At 38.5% G+C, this 10,891-nt stretch overlaps 1 protein-coding gene across 10 annotated transcripts in view; it reads left to right on the top strand.

Moving 5' to 3' along the window:
- Positions 1–10,891, top strand: part of LOC106880485 (homeobox protein Meis1) — a 261,086-nt gene that overhangs the window by 175,877 nt on the left and 74,318 nt on the right. For 8 of the 10 annotated variants that reach the window (XM_052973539.1, XM_052973541.1, XM_052973535.1 and 5 more), the window contains exons 4-7: positions 230–377; positions 1,416–1,478; positions 6,132–6,182; positions 7,123–7,278. In XM_052973539.1, the coding sequence (XP_052829499.1) occupies positions 230–377; positions 1,416–1,478; positions 6,132–6,182; positions 7,123–7,278 (418 nt within the window). The remainder of the gene's footprint in view (positions 1–229; positions 378–1,415; positions 1,479–6,131; positions 6,183–7,122; positions 7,279–10,891) is intronic. The other 2 variants (XM_052973540.1, XM_052973537.1) reach the window with 1 other exon arrangement.

Raw genomic sequence — 10,891 nt, 5'->3', positions numbered from 1 at the left:
GATAGATAGACAGATAGATAGATAGACAGATAGATAGAGACATACATACATAGTGTGTGTGTGTGTGCATTTTAATACATATCAAAAACGATTTTAAAATATTTAATTAGATGTTTTAATCAACGAAATAATTTCCGTTTCATGCCTTTGATCCTAATCGTCCTTAATCCCACAACATACACACTTTATTTAATTACTTTTTTTTTTACATTTTTGTTTTGTTTTTTAGACATCCCTTATTTCCGCTCCTCGCTCTTATATTTGAGAAATGTGAACTCGCCACCTGTACACCGCGGGAACCAGGTGTGGCCGGAGGCGACGTATGCTCGTCAGAATCATTCAATGAAGATATAGCCGTTTTCTCGAAACAAGTGCTGGTATGTATAAATAAATTTTCTTACCTTTGGCACACCTTTCTTTAATTAACAATTCAAAGCACACAAAAAAAAACCCCACCTTGAACAGAATCGAAATTTCCCGATCTCGCTCAGTAACCACAGAAATACCATAATCATCCTTTAGAATTCGTTTTCCATGTTAGCTTGGGATTGGTAAGCTGGAGAGCTGCACTAGACTCCAGTCTGTTTTGGCTTGGTTTGTATGTGCCATTTGCGTGTCACCATCATGAGTGCCTTTTACGTATCACCTAAACGGGTGCCTTTTACGTGTCTCCTCGAGCACAGCAAATCGTCTGAAGTCTCAGTAAGAAAAAGCAACTCAGAGTCTATTCTAGTAAAATAAGATAAGATTAACAAATACCATATTTGATGGTATATAAAGATGAGCTCTAAGAAAGTAACTGCAATGCATACCGCCAGCGGAAGTAGCTGTGATCGTCTGCCGCTAGCGAAATCTATGATGAGCTTTTAAGCACCATATAACTATGTGAGAGGTTTTCTCTCTTGGTTAAATATCGCAGTATTTGTGTGTTCTAACGCAGCGTCCACTTTAAAGAGGTGAATGTCTCAGACCACTTTGATTGCCATTTTCTTCTGGCGGACTCCCATAGCCATTCGATGTTTTTGAACTAGCTTTATAGAAACGGCTTTCAAAATTCCTATTTTGTTTATCAAACAATCACTTGTGTAGGCTGAACTATATAAAATGTTAGAGAAAGAAACTTGTTTCTTACAATGCATACCAATACATACATCTAAAGCAAAACATTTCCAAGGACCCTTAAGATACTATTGTGGCTCCCCAATTTATGATTTTGCTGCTTGTCCCTGCCACATATTATATGGACCCTCAGATTATAAAATGTATACTAAAATGGGATTCTTCGGCGGGGTGGGGTTCTGTGCAAGGTTAGGCAATCTTGGTTGCCGTTTCAAAACAATTTCGTAAGTACAAAATTTCTATCTTTACCAATTTCATTTTGAAGTCTTGCCCCAACTTTTCTCTTTTCCTTCTTGTTATCACTACAGGCACGAGCTGAAAAACCCCTCTTCTCCGCCAACCATGAACTGGACAGTCTGGTAAGTGTTATTTTCATATATAATTCCGTTTATCTTACTTCCTGTGTAGTTGCATAACTGCATCTGTGATAATAGTGGTTTCATATTGCGGCACAAGGCCAGCGATTTCGAAGGTGGGGTTAAGTCGATTACATCTCAACTTGGTACTTATGTGCTACCAACAACAGCTAAATCACCTTGAAGTCACAGACCTTTTCGTTTGAAATTTTTTTTTTTTTTTCTTTACCGAAAAGGCTTCTCCCATCGTTTGTAATTGTGTAATGCAACGAAAATTGGTCAAAATCGCTTTGGGTGTGGTAGTGAAGGGAGTTGAAAAATAATGATAAATTTTCCAAAATTTTCTTTTCATAACATTCTACCCAGTATCATTTCTAAGGACATGGTGAAAAAAGTAAAAATTAGAAAATCCTCATAAAAACGGAGAAAATTCAACTTATGTGGTTGCCCTGATTTGAAACTCTCTCGAGGAAGGTACCAAGTGGTCGTCAGATGTGCTAGAAACATCAGCCAAATCTTCCTTTAATCACATACCATTTCGTCTGTTTTTCTTTTCTTTTTACCTGATGAGCTTCTCCCATGGTTTTTAAGCATGTAGTGTAAAAAAAAGAAAAAAGAAAAAAGAAAATGGCCAAAAATCATAAATTTTCGGAAATATTTTTCCATAGAAAGCTACCTCCCGCCCCCATAATTGATTTCAAATTTTGGCACTGGGCCAGTAATTTCGGGAGAGGGATTACGTGGATTGCATCGACTCCATGTTCCGCTTTTCATCCCTGGAAGTTTGAAAAGCAAAATCGAACCCGAAGTGCATCTAAACTCAACACGTAAAAATAAATGAAATACTGCAAAGCATTGTATCCAGCATCTTATCGATTCTGCCAGCTCATTAGAATTACTAGTTTTAAATTTTGGCACAAAGCCAGTAATTTTGGGTGGTGGTGGGAAGGTTAAGCCGATCACATCGATCTCGGTGTTCAACTGGTACTGTTTTTATCGACCCAGAAAGGCAAAGTTAACCCCAGATAAACATTTTGCCTGGCGTGCTGATGATTCTGCCAGCTTATTGCTTTACAGAGCATCGTGGCACTCCGTCAGTTACGACGACGAGGGTTCCAGTTGATTCGATCAACAGAACAGCCTGCTCGTGAAATTAACGTGCAAGTGGCTGAGGACTCCACAGACACCTGTACCCTTAATGTAGTTCTCGGAGAGATTCAGCGTGACACAGTGTGAGAAGGCTGACCCTTTGAATTACAGGCATAACAGAAACAGGCAGTAAAAGTGAGAGAAAGTTGTGGTGAAAGAGTACAGCAGGGTTCGCCACCATCCCCTGCCGGAGCCTCGTGGAACTTTAGGTGTTTTCGCTCAATAAACACTTACAACGCTCGGTCTGAGAATTGAAACCACGATCCTAACCACTGGGCAGTTGCGCCTCCACTCTACAGAGCATAAAGACGAACGAAATGCTGCCAAGCATTTTTTCCAGCGTGCTGACGATTTTACCTGCTCGCTGCGTTCGTTCCATGTTACATTAGAGTGCCTATGAATCACAGGGAGTGACCCAATGTGTGTATATTCGTATAACAAGCCTCGGCTATTAAAAAACAGTCTATTTGTATTTAGGTGCACCAAAAATACACTTGGATGTTTTTTAAAATTACAGGTACAATTTAACTGTCATTTTAAAATTTTTTCCTATTTCTTTCTCTTCTCTCTTCATCGTTCTGTTCACATCTGTCTCGTTCTCCCCTGATAGAAATATATCAATACCCAAAGACGTTCCTGCCATGACTCTACCATCATTTTTTCATACTTTATCTAGGTACAGGAATAACTGTCTGTTTTAAGACGTTTGTTTTGCAACTCCATGGTCTGTATGTTCTGTAATCTAGCGGTGCAACATTAGATATTTGTAATAAGTACTTTTTTTCATCGTGTACCTAGATGCAGACATACTTCTGTAGTTATGAAATTTGCGTCTCAGTGACCTGTTTGTGCTGTAACTTAGCGGTGCAACGAAAGAGACGGCTAAATTAAATGCCAGACTTGAAGTCAAGTACTGGGATCCATGCCATCAATTTAAAAACAGTCTCAAGCAAGCGAAAGAGTAAAAGAGTTTCTCTTGAGCAGCCTTATTTTCTCATTTTACCATTCTTTTGTTTATCCCCAGATCTTTTCTGTGTGGTTCACAGTTTTCAAAATTTTTTAATCAAGTGAAAATTTTGAAATTTGGTAATATTCACGTAATTTTTTGATGCTGGATCTGATGTGGTTATTTTACTTGCTTCCTGGACCATTTCAGAAAAATGTTAGAAGTTTAATGTTTGATTATTTTTACCCAATTAGAAAGCAGTACATGGAAGCTTAGATTAGACAAAACATTACGACAATGGAAGCTTTAAAAAGTTTTAATGAATGAATCATGCGAAATTTTGGAACAGGCATGTAAAACAATATTAAAAGGAAAAATCTTTTAATGAAGCAATAAAAATCTAAACATCACATTATGAAAAAACAAACAAACTGAACATTAAATTACCACACACACAAAAATAAAAATCTGGAGTTCAGTTCAGATAAACAATACATTTTTTGTGGTTGGTGAAGAATTCAAAAATGCAAGTTTGAAATGCACTCTAGAAGTTTGTCAAACAAATCACTATTTTCGTATCTCCTGCATAGCATATACATACCTTCGTTTGTTACTACGGAAGCAGGCACCTATATGTCTGTGGCTTTGGATTGGCTAAAATTACCCAAAATTAGTAAACTTTAAAAGCTATTGACTTTTTGTTTATTAGTTTATGGCAAAAATGAATTTCATTTCTATAATTAGCACACAAAACTACATCAACACATCCAAATTTGATAAGAATTGAATCAAAACTAATAGAAAAGTGTGAGCCAAACAGAAAAGATCCTTTTTTCGTTGTTTTTCTCAAAAATTACAAAGGATTTTCAGTTCTTGGAACTTTTCGCTGCTATTTTGCTCCCTTTTTTATTATCTCTAGTGGCTGAGTGTCCGTCATTGACGAGACCAAAGAAGGTTGAAATCATGTGATCTGATGGTCTCAGTGCTAGAGGTATCAGGGATTTATTTCCCCACTAGCAATATAAACCAGAGTACGTTTTGCACCAAAAGCCAATATGAGAGGTTCTCTCATGGTATCTTCCACAGTATAGCTTGTTCTAACAGAGCATTTAAGTGGGCACAAATATTTCATTAGTATTATATTTATTGTAAACACAAGCAGCGCCAGAATTTACTAGAGGGTATGTGTTATTCATATGCAATTATTTGTCCATTCGTTAGGAATATAATTGCTACTGTTATTGTCTTTGTTCCCTCACTTCCGAATAACATTCTGTAAGTTGCCAATGAATTATTTGTTTATTTATTATTACCTATTTTTTAAAAAAATAATTGCTTTACATTTTTATTCACATTATTTTTAGGTCATGTTTTTGCCTTCTCTTCTCTTTTTTTCCTCCTATTTCTCCACTTCCTCTTATCATCATCATAACGTCTTGTTGTTGTTGCTGCTGTTGCTGTTTTTCTTCTTCTTCTTCTTCTTCTTCTTCTTCTTCTTCTTCTTCTTCTTCTTCTTCTTCTTCTTCTCCTTCCTTTCTTTCTTTCCTCTTTCTTCTTCTTCTTCTTCTTCTTCTTCTTCTTCTTCTTCTTCTTCTTCTTTTTCTTTATTTCTTTCTTTCTTTCTTTCTTTCCTCTTTCCTCCTCTCTCCTTCTCTTCCTCAATGCTCCAGTCATCATGGGGACCATTGTCCCTTCTTGTCTTACAGCTTGTCATTTCATTAGATCAGAAAATTTGCAAATCAAAAGCCACAAGAAGCAAATATTTTTCACTTACACTTACTAGATGCAATACTTTCCTGTTGATCCTACTTACCACACACACACACAAACACACATATATATATACAGGTTTTGGTTTTGTCCTACGAACCTTGTTCCCCAATCTTATGGTTCTGAGTTCAGTCCCATTGCATGGCACCTTGGGCAAGTGTCTTCTGCTATAGCCTCAGACCAACCAAAGCCTTGTGAGTGGATTTGGTAGACAGAAACTCTAAGGTGGCGAGTTGGCAGAAACGTTACCCCGCCTGGCGAAATGCTTAGCAGTATTTCGTCTGCCGTTACGTTCTGAGTTCAAATTCTGCCAAGGTCGACTTTGCCTTTCATCCTTTCAGGGTCGATAAATGAAGTACCAGTTACGCACTGGGGTCGATGTAATCGACTTAATCCCTTTGTCTGTCCTTGTTTGTCCCCTCTATGTTTAGCCCCTTGTGGGCAATAAAGCAATAAGAAACTGTGTGTGTGTGCAGGTACAGGCATGGCTGTGTATGAGAGGTTAGCTTCCCAATCACATGGTTCCAGGTTCAGTTCTACTGCGTGGCACCTTCTACTATAGCTCCAGGCCAACCAAAGCCTTGTGAGTTGATTCGGTAGGCAGAAACTGGAAGAATTTTGTACACACGTGTGTGTGTGTGTGTGTGTGTGTGTGTGTGTCCCTCACTGCGGCTTGATGACTGATACAGACATTGCAAAAATTATTTCTAACATTATGAACACTTGTAACTTTATCAAGAATACCTCAATCCAGATGTTTAGTGACATTCGATGTCGTTTTTATGTTTCAGATGATTCAAGCCATTCAGGTTTTAAGATTTCACCTATTGGAACTGGAAAAGGTAAAGTCCAATATCTTCATATTTTTATCATTTTAGTCTGGTAATTATTTTATTGACCCCAAAATGACTTAAAAATACCGAAGTCAATTCGTTTAACTGAAATACATTATGGTGGTGCACTAGCATGGCCGCAGTCTAATGGCTGAAACAAAAAATAAAAGATCACCTCTAAAATACTTCTGTGGGGCCCTAATTTACTGTTTTGCTTTGTGACCCCGCCACACCTACAGTTTTAAATGGATCCCTGTTGAGAGCCACTGTTTTATATAAGTAAATAACTCATTAAACCTTGTTACTCTGTCAAATGTAATGCTTATTTATTCACAATATTTTGATTAATCATGCATTATCTTGTAGCTTTGATATTTCAATGATGTGGTTATTTATTTTTAAAATGACATTGTATGGTAGGTGTGAGAGGCTGGATCTGGCCAGTTTTAACATAAAACATGTAGAATATTTTAGCTGGATTCTTTTTTTTGCACTGCTTTTGCGGATTCCCATGACTCTCTATTACCATCCAATTCCATTATTATGAATTTGAATTAAGAACTTGAATCATAGTGAATCTTTTATTACCTGATTACACAACCATGACCACCACCCCTATGGATGGATTACAGTTACTCTCTGTTGATAGAGTTTGGTGATCCTGACCGTTGATCTTCTAGTATTCCTCTGCTCAGTATCAATGTAAGAAGCACTTTGGCTCAGTTGAGCTCTTCCACTACCTCGTTACAGTCTGCCATGTTGCAGTACCATGACTTCACTGTATCCCTGGCAGGGTGGCTGAATGGGTGCTATACCTTGTCAAAGAGCAGCCCATAACTATGCAGGGTGCCTTCAAAGTACCTGCTGGATATGGCCGGCTTAAAAAATACTAAAGGATTAATATGCAAATAACAGTATTTAATATTATGCAATTATTTTTCTTATTCAGGTGCATGAACTCTGTGACAATTTTTGTCAGCGCTATATCAGCTGTTTGAAAGGTAAAATGCCAATTGACTTAGTGATTGATGAAAGGGACGGTGGGTCGACAACCCCAAAGTCTGGAACAGAAAGTCAAGACCACACAGACAACAGCACAGACCAGGTAAGGAGAGAGATATTTTATCTAATCTAATATCAGTGCTTGATACATTGCAGCCACCACTTTTTTTAACGTGCTGCCAGTCATTCCCCACTCTCTCCTTTCTGTCACTCATTGAAATATATCACTTATTCTTACTTTGGTTTATATTTCTCTTTTGTAAAGGCAGTGAGCTGGTAGAATCGTTAGATTGCCAGGAAAAATGCTTAGTGGCGTTTCGTCTGTTTTTCCATTCTGAGTTTGAATTCTGCCAACGTCGATGTTACCTTTTATCCTTTCAGGGTCGATAAAATGACCACCAATTAAGCACTGGCATCAATTAAATTGACCTACCTTCCATCCACCGGAATTGCTGGCTTTGTGCCAAAATTTGAAATTAATATTTCTCTCTCTTTCTCTCCCACCCATTGATCCATATATCATGCTGTTAAGGCACCCGTGACACATAAAAGACATCCATCCCGGTGTCACACAGAAAGCACCCGTCCAGTGGTCCCGTAGAAGGGACACATGCTGGTGTCACGTGAAGGGCACCCTCCTTGCTGGTGACATGTAAATGGCACCAGTGCTGGTGACACGTAAGAGGCTCCTGTGCCAGTGACATGTAAGAGGCACCCATACTGGTGACGTAAAACGCATCCATGCCAGTGTCACGCGAAAGACACCTTTGCCAGTGATGTGTGGAAGACACCCATGCTAGTTACACATAAAAGCCAACCGTGCCGGTGGCACGTAAGAGTCACTTTTGCCAGTGACATGTGAAATACACCCGTGCTGTAAAAAGCATCCATGCCAGTGACGAAGTAACCAAAAATGGCAACTGGGGCTAGCTGCAGTTCTCTTACTAGCCCTGGTCAAACCGTCTTACCCATGCCAGTGTGGAAAACGAACGTTAAATGATCACGATGATGTTGACTTCCTCCATCTAACAATTCTGGTACTAGATCTCTATTCACCTTCTTGATTACGTTGTGTTGAACGCATCATAAATGAACACATTGATTTACTTGGGTAGAGAATTAAGGTCACTGACCCTTTATCCTAATCCAGCAAATTTCTAAATTTTGCACACAAGTCCAGCAATTTTGAGGTGGTGGGGAGGAAATCAGATTTTTCGACGCCAACACTTGACTGGTTCTTATTTCTTATCGATGACGAAAGGGTTGAATGGGATCTTTGGCCTTGGTGACTTTTGGTCACAGAATGTGAGGAACTGCAAGAAATACTACTAAACATGCTAATGATTCTACCAGCTCACCGCCTTAACAAGCCCATAAGATAATAAGTGGCCGAGACCACCAGATCACGCAATTTCGACTTTACTTGGTCTTGTCAATGATGGACGCTCGACTGCTGTCGATATAAGCATGAGTGCATTTTGCACTAAGAGCCAATATGAGAGTTTCTCTCATGGTAAACATCACAGTATTGTTTGTTCTAACAGAACATCCACGTTTAAGTGGGTACATCTATATATATGTGTGTGTAGAGAGAGAGTGAGAGAGGAGCGAAGTTGAGTATTATGTGTGTATTTGACAGCATTCACGATGTGCATGTACTTTGCTCCTTATAAGTTAAAAGTTACAAAGTAAATTTTCTTCACTTACGTGTATGTACATATGTGTGTGTGTGTGTGTGTGTATGTGCGCGCGCGTTTTTAGTTGGTATGAAGAAAGAAAAGAGGAAAAGAGAATGAAGAAAGATAGCGAGAAAGAGAGGTCGTTGAAAGAAAAATAAAGTTAGAAAATGGAGAAAGAATTAAAATAGGGGAGTTAGTCAAAAGTTTGTGTGAGTGTGTGTGTATTTAGTTTTTTTGTTTTTCTGTAAGAAACTTTCTCGTCGCATCTTCACTAGCAACAACAACAACATTAGTAGGCGGAGTTAGAGAGTAACAATGCCGTTGTTGGACAATGGCTGAGCTGCTAGTAAAATACACAGCAGTTATAAAGGCGCCAGCCTGCCCTCTTCTTTCTTGCCCACCAAAATAGGCTACGTCTGTAATTATAGTGGTACGTCTGGCTGGCATACAGTGAACGAGCGATGACCTTATAGATATCTCACTTGCAATAGCTTCTGGGCTTTATTACGCTCCTATTTTCATTCTTATCTTTTTTTACTTGTTTCAGTCATTAGACTGCGACCATGCTGGGGCACAGCCTTGAAGAATTTTTAGTCAAATAAATCAATCGACCCTAGTACTTTTTCTATTTTTTTCTTTTTTTGTTAAGTCTCCAGTGAAGAGGTCCAGCCTTACGTACATCAACTCTAGAATCTTTTCTGTTTTGGCTCACACTTTTTTGTTTTATTTGTTTTCAAATTTCGTGTATTGATGTAGTTTTCTATGCTAATTAGTTGATAAAAAGTTTGCAGATTTTGAGCATTTTTAGCTGCAGAGGTATTGGTGCTTGTTTCCATAGCAACGAGCCCAGGTATCTTTACGTTCTGAGTTTAAATTCCGCCGAGGTCAACTTTACATTTCATCTTGTCAGGTTCGATAAAATAAAATACCAGTTGAGCACTGGAAATACCAGTTGAGCACTGGCATCGTTGTAATCGACTTACACTTACCCACCGAACCGTTGCTTTAGCCTTGTGCCAAAATTTGCAACCAAATTTTGCGAGCTGGCATAATTGTAAGCACGTAGTGAAATTTCGTCTGTCTTCACATTCTGAGTTAAAAAATTCTACCGAGGTCGACTTCGCCTTTCATCCTTTCCGAGTCGATAAAATAAGTACCAGTTGAGCCCTGGGGTCGATGTAATCGACTTGGCCCTCCTCCGAAATTCCTAGCCTTATGCCAAAATTTGAAATCATCATCATCATCATCATTCAGTGATCTAGCAGAATCGTTAATCGCATCGGGGAAAATGCTTAGTGGCATTTAATCAGTTTTATGCTCTGACTTCAAATTCCGCCAAGGCCGATGTTTTGATTTGAAATCATTATGCTTATTTCGTGACAATGAAAAATAAAAGTAAAAATTTCAACTTCAATACGTATACTGATCTTATCTGAACCTACTTAGTATAGTGTCTTCGTTATTATGCTATAATTGGGTTGAATACGATTCTGCAATATTATATTGTAAAACAGGAGCTGATCTCTGTCTGTTCGTAACAACATCTGTGTAGAGAGAGGGAAGAAGGGAAGGAATCAAAAGGGGAGATAACCCTTTTCACAACGTATATTTTAGATGACGCGGAGAAAAACTTTTTGTCTAGAGAGAAATACGGTGAAAGAGAGAGAGAGTGAATGTGTGTGTGCGTGAAAGATAGATAGACAAATAGATAGTGTTGGCCCCATAGTAACTGACAAGTTTTTGATTAACTACGTAGGAACTTTAAGTGCAAGTCTGTCAATACAATGCAGCACAGGCTTCAAAAAACTAACTATCTGGGCATATATACGATACATATAGTTATAGTTTTGGCTGTGTGTGTTTCTGTATGTCTTTGACGATATAAACAACACATCACAGACTTTAGCAGGAGACTCTCACTGCAATGATAGTTTTTTGTTTTGTTGTTGCTGCTGCTATCGAGAGAAAAAGATATATATGAAGAGAGAGAGAGAGAGAGTGTGTGTGTGTGTGTGTGTGTGTGTGTGTGTGGAAGAT

This window comes from Octopus bimaculoides, chromosome 16 (genome assembly GCF_001194135.2).
Source record: "Octopus bimaculoides isolate UCB-OBI-ISO-001 chromosome 16, ASM119413v2, whole genome shotgun sequence".
NCBI classification, from domain to species: Eukaryota; Metazoa; Mollusca; class Cephalopoda; order Octopoda; family Octopodidae; genus Octopus; species Octopus bimaculoides.
This window is presented reverse-complemented; position numbering and strand designations above follow the sequence as displayed.